The 16,692-nt window shown below is 39.5% G+C and overlaps 1 protein-coding gene across 4 annotated transcripts in view; it reads left to right on the top strand.

Moving 5' to 3' along the window:
- LOC127571688 (contactin-4-like) overlaps window positions 1-16,692 on the top strand; it is a 1,728,143-nt gene that overhangs the window by 1,586,373 nt on the left and 125,078 nt on the right. For all 4 annotated transcript variants that reach the window (XM_052018293.1, XM_052018296.1, XM_052018294.1 and 1 more), the window contains 2 exons: window positions 1,097-1,255; window positions 4,591-4,740. In XM_052018293.1, coding sequence (XP_051874253.1) covers window positions 1,097-1,255; window positions 4,591-4,740 — 309 coding nt within the window. The remainder of the gene's footprint in view (window positions 1-1,096; window positions 1,256-4,590; window positions 4,741-16,692) is intronic.

Below are 16,692 nucleotides of genomic sequence, written 5' to 3'. Positions count from 1 at the left end.
TTTGAATAAGAGAAGAGATAAAATTATACAAAGCCAACATTTATATGTTGTTGTGAATTATTGTGGTTTATTATATGGTGAGATCATACTTTGGTAAAGATATTTATGGCATAAGTAAGTGTATTTAATACAATGTAATTTTGCTGAAGTAAATAGGCTTCGACATGAGGTACTGAACCCATGCCTGTTTATTTCCTCACAATATTATTTAAAGTCAGCATTTATTGACACTTGTCTTTTCACAGGAACTGATTTCCATCCCTTGGTTTACACATCTTTTGGTAAACAAAGTAGCTTTCCTGTTGCAAGAGGACAAAACTGAGGGCAAATGTGAGACAGAGAAAAGCCAATGAGACTTCTTTGTGCTATTTTTGCCAAGATTACTTACTTACCATCCCCTTCATGCATATCCAATAGTTTATTAAATATAATTCCTAAGAATCATATCCTTCTAACATGTGTGTGAAAAAAATGACATCAGGTTAGATGTTTTTTTCTCTAGATCTCAATAGTATTTTTAATATGCATTGGATATTACTGCATCTTCTTGGTAGCGTTATTCTTTCTGTCAATTTTACAGTCACACTGCACTGCCTCCATTGTGGAAGTGCAAAGCCTAACTTTGGCCTTGAATAGATTTAATAAGCACGCAGTGCAAAACTTCCTCTTCTCCATTTTCTGAACCCTGTGCGTAATGGCATGCACTATTGGATGAACAATGTGATTTAGATGCTTTCAACTTTGAAATAACCACCTCAAAATATCGGCCAAAACAAGGTTAAGGGAAACATCTGATTTTTATTATTTATGCACATTGCTGTGCAGAAAATGATGTTTTTAAAAGTCTGTAATAAGATCAAAAGGCAGCTCACCCCACATCTGTTTAGATTTACCCTTCATTGTTCCTCTGGCTCAAAGTTTTTTACTCTTTTGTCTGGAAAAACCAAAACAGCTGTTTCTTATCCAAATCTTCGGTCTCCTGCAGTCTGCTGTTAACAAAGATGTGGTTTTTACCTAATGTGCTTTGCTTTAAACAATTGATGTCCTGTTATCCATCATATGACATCCTCTCACATGTTGTGTGTCCTTCATACAGTTCCACCAGGTCCACCAGGGGGTGTGATAGTGGAGGAAATTACAGATACCACAGCTCAACTCTCTTGGAGTCCTGGTATTGACAACCACAGCCCAATCTCAATGTACACTGTGCAGGCAAGGACTCCCTTTTCAGTAGGTTGGCAAGCTCTTAAAACAGGTAAATGTTGCAGTAAAATGCAAAAAATCCATGATTAAAAATTGTTTTATCTTACATCGTACCAATAATCTTACTTTACCAATAATGTTAGATACTTCTATTTCAGATGTACAATGTGATGAAATTTGACCTTCATTCTAATGTGATGAATAATTTTGAAATGTTTCTCTTCTTGAATATTTTGTGACTTAACAAACCACTTCTCAGGCACTTAAATTAACCTCACATGGAAATACAATTACCATTTTTTTAACATTTATCTTTCCCATCGAGTCACAGATCTGGATAATACAGGGCTTCACTTTTCAAAGGACAAATATTCTATCTGCTCATTTTCAACTGATATTCCTGATACAAATGTTATTACATTGATGTCTTAAGTGGTCTGCAGCATTACATTAATTCATCCATCTGAATATTGATAGGATTATATGTTTAAAGATAAATTTAAATGTCCATTGTTGTTGACAGAATAGGTTATAATGAGCTGGATCATTCTCGATCTGGCTCATGCGTCACATTCCCCTCTCGTGGTCTGTGTGGCTTCCAGTGCCCTGCCAGTCTCATGCTGTCAGAAGGCTTTTTCCACTGTTTCTGAGTCTCTGATGATCAGAGATATTTGAAAACAGTTGATAAATCTTTTAAATAATTTTTAAAAATTAAAAATATGTGACTTACTTAAATCACATTCAATGATTTGTAAATTAAGATAAAACATTAACATTAAACAAAATTAAGTTAAAATAAATTTACTTTCTTGTATCTTTGCAATGAAGATCTGAAACACCATTGGCTGGAATTAAACTGAAGGGCCAGATGTGAAGGGTATCCAGCCCTTCAGCTCAAGGTAAAATGGAATGCTCTTGGGCTCAATGGTGAGTCCAGGGATGGAACAGAAGGTCAGATTTGCCTGCACAGCTCTTTCCTATGTAACTTCAGGCTGAGAAGGAGCATGATCTGACCGGTGTTCTCTCTTGTAACGGCTTTGAAAATTAGTTTCTGTCAGTTTGTTTTTAGTTCGCAACCAATAATGTAAAATCAGCTATCACTATGACAGAACATTTTGTTGCTTGCACTGACCTCATTTACATGGTTGCTGGGAATGTTCCGGTTTAATAAAAAGTAACAGAAAATGCTGATGGGTGACACAGTGGCACTACAGGCAGCACAGCACTCTGGTCTTGTGACCAGGGTATGATTCTGACCTTCAGTGATTTCCATGCAGAGTTATCACAGTTGCACGGGTTTACCCCGGGTGTTCAGGTTTCTTCTCATAGCCCCTAGATATGCAGATTTTTTGGTCAATTGACTGCTGTAAATTGTGGTCCCTGCTGGGAATATCAGGAATTTATTTAGGGCATGTGTGGGAGATTAGTTTACAGTAGGGAATGGAATTGCTTTGAGAGCAAGTGTAGACCCAAAGGGCCGATTGACTTCCTCTGTCATAAGGAAATATGAGATCAAGCAGCATCTGTGGAGAAGGAAGGTATTTCAGCTCGAACCTTTCAAAAAGTTGTACATTTTAAGCAAATGCATAGGCAGGGAAAGTGGGGAGGTGATGAAAGAACAATGGAAAGCTTTTTATTGGGGTGGAAGATAGGAATAATTTGCATTTAACTTTGGTTTGGACCAGACTTGTACTGAAATAAAAATTGGTGTCTCAAAGTATAGTTTTCAAATATTATCATGCAGCATCACAGAGTACTGAGGTACAGGATGGCTCTTTCAATCCACCTTTCCAATTTCTCTTTCATTGCTGTGGAAGGGAACTAAAGACTAGCAGGTGAAAAAATCAAGACGTTAAAATCATGGGTAATTCTCATTGAAATTTTACATAGACAATCTTGAGTAAAAATTCTTCAAGAATACTGTGACTGTATTCAGTTACCTCATCTGAGCCTGAATGGTGGTAGGAACATTATATGAGCTTTGCTTCTCATAGATCAGAAGGAAAAGAATCATTGACAAACTTGGCCAATTTTTTCATGAACCACAAAGCTAATTTCAATTCTGATCACAATAGAATGATCCCCTCCCCTCCACAACAGAAATTCACATTTATGGAAACTGGCCAAGGACAGAATTCAACCTGACTGTGATGTTGCTTGCAAAGCAATAGGTTAGATGTGCATCTGAATAATTTTAACTGGAGGGTGACTGCTCTCCTTGACCTGTCCTCCAACAGAGAATCAGCATTTTAGTGAGAGGAGTAAGAGAGAAAAAAATGAAATTATATATGGAATGTCTATCTATAATATATCTAAAAGGTACCCATGAAAAAATCCAAGAATTCAGGAGAAACATTTATTGAGAGCAGTGAGGGTATATAATTTTCGACCACACAGAGTAGTTAAGGCAAATAGCACTAATGCTTCTTGTGGGAAGCTGGGAAAATAATGAAGAAGAATATAGCATTTTCCCCTCAAATTTGTTGGTCTTGTTTGCCATAGCAATATTTTATGGAGAGGCATATTACAGTGAATCACACAAATAAGACATTTTGTATTAGGCTGACGTAAACAAAAATAACATCCATATCACAGGACCATTGATATAACTCATTGTTCCATTCTTAGCATTTGAATGTGTGCTAATTATTGCCCTTGTCTTTAAAAAGCTTGATATCAGTTACTGTAGTTCACTGAGTCATCTGGTAATTAGCATTGGATAGGGGCTCACAAGCGAGCAAATGTTAATGCTTCACATACCCGTGGTGATAAGAAGAGACGATAATATTTTGGCATTTGCTCGCAGCTCCTGAATTAACTAGTGAAAACAATCTGATTTTGCCATTGATGCATCACATCATTTGTATTTGAGCATTTTTTTGGGTTTTGGTCATGTTTCCTCTCAACTGCTGCGTTTTAAGGAGAATTTCACTCAACTCCATCACTTCATATTATCTCACGATTGAATCTTCTTTGCCTTTCACAAAGATTTTATTTTTCTGTGACCACACCCAACTGTAGAATCCATAGTTTACGTAAATAGCAGAAAAGAACATACCAGAGGCAGATAGGAGTACATCACATCATTATAGATGACAGTTGGAAAAAAGTGCAAATATAAGTAGTGCACAGTTAATGCTGGATTTATTTGAATAAAATGTACTCAATAGTTAAGTTCTGAGAGTGATAATGTTGTCTAATCATTTGTTGATCTTTGATTCCAGCAATTGGCTGAGGTCATTAAAAAAAGTGCTGTTTTCTGTGGTACCATTCTTCAGTATTTAGAAAAAAATTCCCTGTTCCAGTTTTGATAATGGATTTGTGATTTAGAATGATAATGGATTACATATTATATGTTTAGTTAACACCTCATGCTCCTCCTTACAGTTCCTGAGGTCATTGGAGGTGATGCTGTAACAGCAACTGTGATCGACTTAAGTCCCTGGGTGGAATATGAATTCCGAGTTGTTGCTAGCAACAGCATTGGTATTGGGGAACCAAGCTTACCATCTGAAAAATCAAGAACAGAAGAAGCCCGTAAGTAAAGGAATATAATTTTGGTGCATGCCCTCAAATTCTGAAATGTCTAAATTGTGCCACCATTGACCAGGATTCCTCTTTAAGAGCCAGGCAGTAAATACAGTGGACCTTTCTCCAATGGCTTTTAAAGATATTTTGCATGTTGCTATAAAACAGAATCCCAGGAAATCATTCTACATTATGCTTTAAACTTCTTACAATAACTTGTGAAATGTTGTAAAGTTATATCAGATGCCTTGCAGAAATTTAGAAAGGGTTTTTAATTATATGTGCAATTGTGAGCAAGGGTCAGATTGTTTCAAATACCCAAGAGGACATCTTAATTTATAACTTTATGATACTTTTCTAAATGTGGAAAATTAATATTTTATAAGTTATTTTTTCATGTTAATCATTTTGATGTAAAGTTGTTTTACAAAAATATGACTTTGACTTGAACATTACCATGAGTCATTGGTAATTATGGACAGTATTTAAATCATATCAGTAGATTTTTTTTCATTTGTGTTTGTTAAAAGTCCAGTCAGTTGGACACCATTAAAGATTTTAACTTAATTAAAATTTAAATCCTGAAGTCTTACCAGATATACACGATTCAAACCTTTAACACAATAGATGGGGCCATCTATCATCCTGTTGTGTAAACTGTAAGGGTTGTGAATGGAAACCTGTCAAAAAGTTTCCTGATAGCAGGCACTGCAGGGTGGTCTGGATTAGTAGATACAATCATCAACAGAAAACACATTTTGGCACTTTTGTGTGGAATTTCTGTTTCATCTTTTAAAAGCACCATGAAATATTGTCACAACAACAAGGGAAAATCTTGCAATGTAAACTACTTGTAAAGTTTCAAAATGAAAGCATGTTTTCCGTTGAATATGGATTGTCCCCATGAAGTTAAAAATAAGAAGTTGTGTTTGTTTAGTGTCTCTCCTGACTTAAGAATATCCCAAAGTGCTAGGTGGCTTTTGTCGTACTTTTAAAAATGATGAACCAAATTTAACCCAATCTTAATCTGCAGAATTTAGGTAGGTGTGCAATTAAAAATAAGTAGGTTATTTTGTTATTCCTTTCTTGATTATCGCTGTTATTAACTTGCAGTGTAGAATTTCAAGACTATGTGTGGGCCACTTAATTCAGGAGAATCCAGGTGCAATAGTAACTGATCATTAAGTGGGGAAGCCATGTTTTCTCATAGACAGAAGCAGGTCCTGAATGAAATGCCACTTGTGATGAAAGTAAAACTTGTCTTTGGGCAAGCTAAGCGAAACAGAAGTGCATCTCAGTCCCTCTTCTTTCTCCTATCTAATCTTGGCCTCCTATTTCCAGGTGTTTCTGCTTCTCTTTCATTAATTTTTCCAGAATCTTTCCCTAACCTTTACTTTGAAGCCATCCAAAACTCAGCAGGCAGCAGGAGAAGACTGGCTAATCTGGTCCCTCTTCATACCTTTCCAAGATGTGGGGGGAAATGAATGGTCAATATTAAAATGATCTTGCTGTAGAAGCACGATCTTAAAGTGGGGCATGGCCAGATGCTGCAAACAACATTGACATAAATTGTAGGTGATATTTTTGATCGCAGGTCAAATCCAGGGACCCTGCACAGAGAGAGGGCACGTGGTACTTAAAGAACTGGGAATTCTTATCTCAGATGACAATGGATGGAAAAAAAGTGAAGGTTTAATTTTCAACACCACTGATATATCATGTTTAAGAGTCTTATTCACAGTGAATATGCATACAGCAAATTTATTAATCTTTCTCAAGAATATGGATCAGAAACAAAGCAGAAATGTTAGTAATGCTCAACAAATATGTTAAAAGAGAAGCAGAGCTAACATTTCTGATGTGTTTTTTTGTGTTAGCTGAGTAGCAGAGAAGGTTGGAAGATGTAGAGGTGGTTTGAAATCTATCCTGGAATATTGACCATTTCCAATTACGTAGTACCTTTGGCAGAGCAAAACACCCCAAGATATTTCAGAGGAGCATCGTCAAACAAAAACTACTATCAAGTAACATCAGGAGATATTTGGGCAGATTTAGAGAGTATCTTAAAAAAAAAGAAAAGAGAAGTACAGAGAACATAGAACAGTACAGCACAGGATGCCTGTACCAAACACGATACCAAGTTAAACTAAATCTCTTCTACCTGTACATGATCCATATCCCTCCATTCCCTGTATATTCATGTGTCTATCTAACAGCCTTTTAAACACCACTATCATATCTTATTCCACTACTACCCCGGCAGCCTGTTCCAGGCAGGTACCACTCTCTGTGTAAAAAAAAACTTGCCCCGCACATATAGATAATGTTGTTGGAATCTCGTTGTGGGGTCAGATATGACATCGGGATGGCAAACAATCTAATTTAGTTCAGGTGGTTACCAGGGATTCTGTCAATACTTAGAGAATGAAGGCTATCACAAGAACAAGTGTGAAATTTTGATTTGCCAGTGGCTGAGCTACCTTTCATTTCAAAGCTTTAAGGTAAAGTACTTTCCCTGTCACTGGTTTACACATCCATCTGAATGCACACCAAAATAAAGCCAAACTGAAAGCTTCTACATTGTACTGCTAAGAAGCAATCTTCCTGAATAACTGAGGGATGTGAAGAAAGAGTACCATAAGTAGAAAAGGCCAAACAGTCTGAGTGACAAGACTAAAAGCAGGATAAACTATTACGTTGAAACATTACTCTTAGAAAAATGCAGTGGGAAAATGTAATTATTTATGGAAGTAATTGTGCTTGTTGAAAAATTGCAGACTGCAGACCAAAAAGATGGGAATAAATCAGACTTTCAAACCAGCCGTATTAGTTGTCTTCTGACAACTGACAAGGCTGATGCACAATAACACATAAAAATTATTACTAACAAATGGTTAACTATTCCCTTTGCGTTAAAATGTAATTGGGACAAAGTAGCTTGAATCAGAAATCCTGTAAGCAACAACAAATTGCAGCAAGCAAATAAAATCAGTATAACTAAATATCAAAAAGAATATTTTGTGAATAAGGTAAGTTACGTATTTTTGGTCAAATAGTTCTATTGGTTGGATTTATTGTACCATATCACAGTGTGTTGTACCAGGATTTAGTATACTAATGTGGAGTTAGATTTATTGACAAAACAAGAAGTACAATTAACAGCATCACTTTACGCAGTTGTTCTGTAGTTTATCTCAGCAGAAAACAGGAACTTCATTATTTCAAACTCCAAATGAGTTCTACCAATTAGGAGTTCACCATACTATGGTTTTCAACCTGTAAACTTTTTCTGCAACCAATCTTTACTCCAGTTCCACTTCAGGTCCTTTCAAGTTTGATGAGCATCCAATTCTTGGTATAAATGAACTCCATTCACTGTCATAACACACACTTTCACCCCTCCTACCACCACCAGTGCTTAGGAGTATATTACCGATGCCTGTGAGTTTGAGTAAAGTTTAAACATATTTCTGGATAGGCTGAGAGGTTAAAGAGCTTTATAAACAATTTTCAAGACTGCACTGCTGAGCAATAAATTCCATATCTTTTGTCTTTGAAAATTAACGCAAATAAAAAGTATTGAAGGGTTACCAGTTGAGTATAACTTTTCTTATTAGCAGAAAACATGTGGTGTGGTAACAGAAACTAGCTTTAAACAACAAAAAGAAATGTGTAAATTTTAATTATTAGCTTTATCATCTAGCAGCAGGAGCCAAGTCTTTAAAAAAATAGCTTATGTTTCAGATATGAGAAAGCTTGAAATAATTGTCTTCACTTTGTGTATTTTTTAAACTTGTGATCGAGTTAATAATAAGAGTGAATTGTACAATCAAAAGAGACTAATGAACATTCCTTATAGCCAGTAATAAGTTAAAGAAGCTTGGTTAGCTTGGCATCATATGCTTCAAATTGGTAGTATTATATTGTTGATATTTTGCCAAAGTCAACATCTGCAGGCGACAAGCTTTTTTCAGCCCTGAGAAAGTTGCTGAAAGTGATACCAGTAGTCTTTTGCTTACTACATTTTCACCATAGAGTTTACAGGATGGTCTGTCATCACTGTAAATGTAAAAAAATGATTATTCTGCAGAATAAGCCTCCACTTAAACCATGGATGAATGGGGACAGCATGACTATTGCTGATACTTTTCAACACCAATGTTTTTGGCAAGGGGGAAAATGAGGTATTTTGAGCAGCAGGTCTACCTTCCATGATAATTCAGTCTGAGTAATTGCTTTTGCAACAGCTACCAAACCTGATGCTGCACCACTATTTGCAGACAACATTTCATCAGGGTTTCTGCCCCAATATTTAGTCATTATCCTTCTGTGATTTTGATGCACAATATATGATTTTAGTTTGTTGACATTGAAATCAAATCTAGGTGACTGCCTAAAAAGGAATTTAAAGTTGCAATGGGGCTGACTTGATAGGGCAAATTTGTGTCACCAACCCCATCAATGATAACAATGCTGGCAATACTGTTTTGTAAGTGCCTGGTTCAAATTTTCCATGCATTCTTGGCAGGAGGTACCTTTTAAATGCAAGTTGGTGTCTGACTTCTATTGCCATCTTAAATTCAAAGTGCTTAGAGTATGACCCATGTAAGTTCTAGCTTGTTTCATGAGCAGTAGAGCCAAACAGACCCAGCAAAGATAAGTTCAGAATTATTTTTAGTCAAGCTGCAAGACCTTTGGATCACAACAAATGATTTACACTTTCAGAATGCCACAGAATTTACAAGGTAAAAAATTGTTCACAGCAATGTTTGCACATATGAATCTAAATCATTGAAATTATGTTGTGGTTTATGGCATCACCAAATGCCACTACTAGGATAATTATTGAGCATGATCATGTTAAAGTCAAAGTCAAGTTTATTGTCATATGCGCAAGTGCATGTATGAACAGGTGCAATGAAAAACTAACAGCAGCATCACAGGCACATAGCGTCAGATACTCAACATTTACAAGAAAACAAAGTAAATAAATTACACACAATTTTTACAAGAAAGAACACAATTAGAACAAAAAAACAAAATCCATTGTAGTGTAAAGTAATCATATTGTTGCTGTACTGGGGTACTGATTAGGGTTGTGCAGATTGATACAAAACTGAATGGTTGAAGGGAAGTAGCTGTTTTTGAACCCGGTGGTGAGCGACTTCAGACTTCTGTACCTCTTGCCCGATGGTAGCTGTGAGAAGATGGCATGGCCTGGATGGTGGGGACCTTTGATGATAGATGTTGCCTCTTTGAGGCAGCACCTCATGTAGATATTCCTGATGGTGGGGAGGGATGTGCCTGTGATGTATTAGGTCCACTACTCTGCAGTTTCTTATGTTCCTGCACATTCGAATTGCCGTACCAGACTGTGATGCAACCAGTCAGGATACTTTCAATAGTACATCTGAAGAAGTTTGTTAGAGTATTCGATGAGATGGTGAGCCTCCTTAACCTTCTATGAAAGTAAAGACGCTGGCGCACCTTCCTTGTGATTGCGTCCAAGATAGGTTATCATGTAGATACTACTGATGGTGGGGAGGGATGTGACATTTCAAACCTCCTTAACCTTCTAAGAAACTAAAGACACTGACCGCCTTCCTTGTGATTGCATCTATGTGCTGGGCCCAGGACAGGTCATCCAATATGTTAACGTCCAGTTATTTGAAGCTGCTGACCCTCTCCACCAATGTAGACAGATGCATGTTCACACTCCTTCCCCTTCCTGAAGTCAGTGATCAGCTCTTTAGTTACACTTTCAGAATGCCACTGAGAATTGACGTTGAGCGAGAGGTTGTTGCTGTAGCATCACTCAACCAGGTATCCTACCTTGCTCTGACCTGCTCCTCATACTCACTTCCCTCATCAGCTATTCCTGCAGCTTCCAAACATGTTGAAATACTCTCCTGACCTTGATGCCACAGCCACCCTGGGTGGAAGAGTCACTTGCTGCTATCAAAGACATTGAGACACAAGAGACTGCAGAAGCTGGAATCTGGAGCAACAGACAAACTGCTGGAGGAACTTTGCGGGTCAAGCAGTACCTGAAGGTCAAGCAGCAACTTAGCTGGTCAAGCAGGGGAAAGGAATAGTCAACATTTTGGGTTGAAACCCTGCATCAGGACAGAGGGGAGATGTCCAGTATGTCCAAATGTCCAGTAGAAGGGGAGTGGAAAGACAGGAGTTGTTCTAAGACAAGTCTGAAAGGTCTCGAAGGGCAAGGACTCTGGACACAGTCTTTGGAGTTAGAATGATTGTTGTGTGAAATGGTTCTTTTCGGTCTTAAGGATCAAGGACTCTGGACACGAGCCTTGGATAACAAAACTAGTTTAATCACAAAGGCAAATGCAGGGACAGAATGGATGGGAACAGACACACACTTACATACACGCAGGAGACCGCAAACATGCGGGGGGGGGGGGGGGGCATCACAACTAGGATAAGATACACACACACACACACACACACACACAATAACAATGTACAACTTCAGGATATAATATTTCAATGCTTGATCCACACTAGCATTGGCTCTAAGACTGCCTGGAATCTAGTGAAACACTCCCAAACCACATGGTGATGCATTCTTACCAGTGATCTCTGCAGTGTTGTCTCACTACTCCTGGGGTCATCAAAGAGGAAGGGCTAGGGGATTGCAGCCCCTTTTATGGTGCTAGGAGGCTAGGTGGAGCCTCACTGTTGTGATTTAAGGAGCCAATGGTTTGGGGGTCAAGGACAAAGGTGCCTGCCACAGCCAATGGTCAAGCAAGTTCAGAGACAAAAGGTACTCTCACACCTGAGGGGTGGGTGGAGCCGCACCTTGATTGACAGTGGTATCATTTCCGATCAGAGGAGCAATACTGTCCTCCAACCAGCAGGGGTCAGTGTCATTACTGTCACATGACAGCCATGTGGATTTCTCACAACAATGATTTATTTATAAAGCAAACACAGGAAAAGATAACAGGGGCAATACATACATACACAGGTGATCGCAAACATTTGGGGGGGTATTGCAACAAGGGTGAGATACACACACACCACAAACTGGGTACAAACGAATCAAGGAAGAAACAATACACTGCCTGCCACACCTCAATCTCAGTGCAAGCATCAGCTCTATGGTCCCAGGGATCCTTAACTAATTACTCTTAAGCAGTACACAGCATCCCTCAGAGAAAACAAAGAGGCAGAACCAAGCATGTGGCACTCTTTATAGTGCTGGAGGGCTGGGTGTGGTCCGGCCCAGGCAGTTCAAAAGGGCCAATGGTCAAGTGTTCCAGGAACAAAGGTGCTTAAAGCTCCAATAATTAGGTGTGTGCTAATGGGTGGGGGTGCAGCCAAACCTTGATTGACAGTGGTGTGTCTTCTGACCAGGTAGGTGCAGTGCTGTCATCCAACCAGATGGGGTTAGTGTTGTCACTGTCACGTGACAGCCCCGACCCTCCATGACAGCTACGACCCTCCACAATACAGGAGTCCAAGGTGATTGGTGGACTGAGGACAGTTGAAAGGTGACAGACAGGTTATGCTAGGTGGGGAAGGAGAGGTAGGGGAAAGTTGGGAGATAGTGGAAGGTGGATGATAGATGGAGACAGACAAAGAGGAAAAAAAAATTAGAGGTAGATGGAGCAAAGTGGGGGGAAGGGAGGATGAGGGTAAGAGACAGCTGCTGGCGAGAGATAAGCAGGAACACAAAGGCTACCAGTGCTGGAATCTGATATGTAAAGGAGGTGATCATGAGAAACATTTGGGGAGATGAATGGCAGATGAAACCAGAACCAAATAGGGGAGGGAGGGAGGGAGGGAGGGAGGGGGGGCAGCTGGTGGGTGAGCTGTGTGTAGTGGATGGATGGATCCAGGAGTGGAGGGGGAGGGTGATGAAGATGAGGAATGGGGGTTAGAGGCAGGGGTCAGAGGAGAGGAGTGTGGGAAAGGGGACAAGAAGGGCTGGAAGAGGATCAGAAAGAGAGAGAAAGGTGGAGAGGGAAAGGGAGGGCAATAAATACTGGAGGGGAAGGTTAGCTAAAATTGGAAAACTCAGTGTTCATCCCATTGGGTTGCAGACTACCCAGGTGAAATATGAGGTTTTATTCCTCTAATTTACATTGGGCCTCACCCTGGTAGTGGAGAAGGCCGAGGATGGATGGGTCAGTGTGGGAATGGGAAGAGGTATTGAAATGGCATGTAATTGGGAGCTCGGGATGGCCACTGGGGACAGAGCATAGGTGCTCAGCAAAACTGTCACCCAAATCTGTTTTTGGTCTCACTGATGTAGAGGAAGCCCATATTGGGAGCACCAAATGCATTAGATGAAATTGAAGGAGGTGCACTTGAATCTTTGCTTCACCTCGAAGGGCTGTTTAGGTCCCTGGATGGTGGTTACACCTCCTGCGGCTGCAGGGGAAAGTTCTGGGGTTAGGGAGAGGTGGGTGGGGAGGGATGAGCAGACCAGGGAATTATGAAGGGAGTGGTCTCTGCAGAAGGCAGAAAGAGGTAGGGAGGAAATGTTATAGCTGGCAGTGGAATCTTGTTGCAGCTGGTGGAAATGAAGGATAATACACCTGAAGTGGAGGCTCATAAGATGAAGGGTAAGGACTAGGGAACTCTATTTCTGTTCTGTCTGGAGGGAGGTGAGGTGAGAGCAGAAGTACGAGAAACAGAGGAGATGCAAGAGTGGGTGCCGTACACCTCAGCAGAAGGGAAGCCATGCTTCCTGAACAGGAAAGACATTTAGATATCCTGGAATTGAATGTTTTTAAATGATCTATTGATCAGAAATTTATAAAAGCACTTTAAAGGGTTAAAAATAATTAGAAAAAATGTTTAAAAAGTACGTGATCCAACTTATTTAAAATATCAAGATTAAGTAATATTAAAACAAAACACTTCTCTGCATTTGCCTTTTCACTCCAGGTTGGTGACACCATTGAAATGAATTGCAGTTGTGCAACATGGGTCAGCCATGGCTGGAAAATGCAAAGTGCATCTAGTTCCTCAGCTGAGCACAACTGAGTTCCACTCCTGAGTCCAGCCACAGAACGGGAGGTCAAATAGGCCGGCATCTGATTTTTAAGTTTGGCTCTGACTTCTGAGCTGTAATGCGCAGAAGTGAAAATGAGAAATAAGTTGACCTGTGAAGAGTAAGTTGCTTCTGGCTCTTGACTAAACTGCTGGTGATAAGTAAACACCGGGTCCAGCACATAAACTGTGACTTTCCACTCAGTGGTTTTAAGCCTCTGTCAGGTCAGCACCAAATCATCTTTTCCTAAAATCCAAAATCAGTAGAACAGTCTGAGGATATTTTCTCCTCCAAACAGTTGAGTAAGCAGAACATAAATGGGACATAAATTAACAGCTAGCAGAAGAATAATCACAAAATTGACACCAGTTTGTTGCTTAAAGGGTTTTTTCTTTTGACTCTTGATTACTATTTCAGCGCTTTATTTTGATTAATCAACAAGGCCTTTTAAACTATCCACAAAAGTCATGAGAGACTTTTGAAGCTTGTCTAGACCAGGTAACGAGCATATTCTTGGTATAGCAGCATGATTCCAAAGACCCATCATGTTTTAATGGCTAAGTGAATGGATGAGCTTGAATTCCTTAAATGTACCATGTGAACCCCTGTCTTAGGTATCCAGATTAAAGTCTGTACCTTTGCCTATGTGTGGGACTCCAAGCATAACTTACTGTGGAGGGTTTGGTTTCCGAACTATAAACATGGCATAGATGTACTGGAATGCAAAAGAACAAATCCACAAATGGCACCAGAACTGAGAGCTTATAACCATTGGCTGAGATTAAAGAGGCTGATGCTTTCTTCAGGAGTTTGGATTGATGTCTTTACAATTATGATCAAGCTGAATGTGAAAAGAATATTTCCAGTTATTGGTAAATTGGGGCCCATAAATAAAAGAGTTACTGGTAAATCTAATAGGAAAATAAGGGGAAAATTCTTTACTCAGTGGTTAGAATGTGAAGCTGGCTACTGCAGAAGTGGTTGAAACAAGTGGCTTATATACCTTCAGAGAGGTACTGGATGAAAGAAAAAGGCAAACAAAAAATGTGCTGAATGGCTAAGATGAAGTAGACACAACGGCAGGAGATCACTGCTTGGTATGGCAACTGCTCTGCCTGGGACTGCAAGAAACTGCAGAGAGTTGTGGACGCAGCCCAGCACATCACGGAAACCAGCTGCCCCTCCATGTACTCTGTCTATATCTCACTGCCTTGGTGAAGCAGCCAACATAATCAAAGACCACACACCCACCTGGGTCATTCTCTCTTCTCCCCTCTGCCATCAGGCATGAGGTACAGGAGCCTAAGGGCACATACCACCAGGTTCAAGGACAGCTTCGATCCCACTATGATAAGACTATTGAACGGTTCCCTTATACAATGAGATGGACTCTTGACCTCACAATCTACCTTGTTATGACCTTGCACCTTATTGTCTACCTGCTATGCACTTCCCTTTAGCTGTGACACTTTACTCTGTGTTCTGTTATTGTTTTTACCCTTTACTATCTCAATGCACTGTGTAATGAATTAATCTGTACAATAGGTATACAAGACAAGTTTTTCACTGTACCTCGGTACAAGTGACAAGAAGAAACCAATACCAATACCAAATACATAGAGACCATCCAGGCTGATTAGACCAAATGGTAAAATCTGTGCATTTTCTAAAATGATAACAGGGCAGCCTTCATCAGTTTCAGTGAAAATAGGTTCATGTCACCTTTGCAGAAGTTTGCGATGAATGTGCAAATAATATTTGACTAATTTGTAGCTCACTAAAATTGGTTAAAAATTTAACAATTGCTTATGACCAGATTGAATCTGGATTTAAAATAATGATTTCTTCCCAAATGTCATTGCAATTGATTATCTGGACTTTAATGTATGTTCATATTGTTTCACTGACAAATAAAATGTACAGTTTAATATGGAGAGATTCATTAATTTTCATTGATTATTAACTGCTTTCTACTCAACAGTGGATTGAATCTTTCCCCTTTATAACAATGCTTTGTTGGTGAGAGATCCTGTCTGACTAATTTGATTCAGTGTTTCAAAGATGTAACTTGGTATACAGATTACAGCAGTGCAGTTGATGTATGGACCTTAGTAAAGCATTCAATGAGGTACCACATGGAAGGCTGGTCCAAAAAGTTAGAGCCCATGAGATCTAAGGCAAATTTGCAAATTGAATCCAAAATTGACTTGGTAATAGGAGACAGAGGGTGATGGTGGAGAGTTGCTTTTGTGATTGGAACTATGTGATTAGTGGTGTACCACAGGACCCTTACTGTTTGTTATACACTTTGACGATATAGATGTGAGTGCAGGAGGTATAATTAGTAAGTTTGCAGATGACAGGAAAATTGATGGTGTGGATAGTGAGGAGGATAGTCTCAAATTGCAGAAAGATGTTGATCAGCCAGTAAATTGGGCAGAGAAATGGGAGATAGAATTTAATCCTGATGTGCAAAGTAATGCATTTTGGGAGGTCAATTAAGGGTAGGACAAACACAATGAATGGTAGGGTCCCAGGGAATATTGAAGAACAGAGGGACTTTAGTGTACAATCCAAAGATCTATGAAAGTGGCAGCAATAGTTGATAGAGTGGTAAACGAGACATACAGGGGATGCTAGCCTTCATTAGTTGGAGCAGGGAAGTTATGGTAGAGAAACAAAGGACTGAAGATGCTGGAATCTAGATGAAAAACACTATGATGCTGGAGGAACTCAGCAGGCCAGGCAGCATCCGTGGAGGAAAGCAGGCGGTCAATGGTTTGGGTCAGGACCCTTCTTCAGAACTGAAGATAGGAAAAGGGGAAGCCCAATATATAGGGGGGAGAAACAGAGCAGTGATAGGTGGACAAAAGAAGGGAGGTGGGGTGGGCACAAGGTGCTGATAGGTAAATGTGGATCAGAGATAGTGATAGGCA

This window comes from Pristis pectinata, chromosome 6 (genome assembly GCF_009764475.1).
Source record: "Pristis pectinata isolate sPriPec2 chromosome 6, sPriPec2.1.pri, whole genome shotgun sequence".
Taxonomy (NCBI): Eukaryota; Metazoa; Chordata; class Chondrichthyes; order Rhinopristiformes; family Pristidae; genus Pristis; species Pristis pectinata.
The sequence above is the reverse complement of the archived record's forward strand: the minus strand, read 5'-3'. Positions and strand labels throughout refer to the sequence as shown.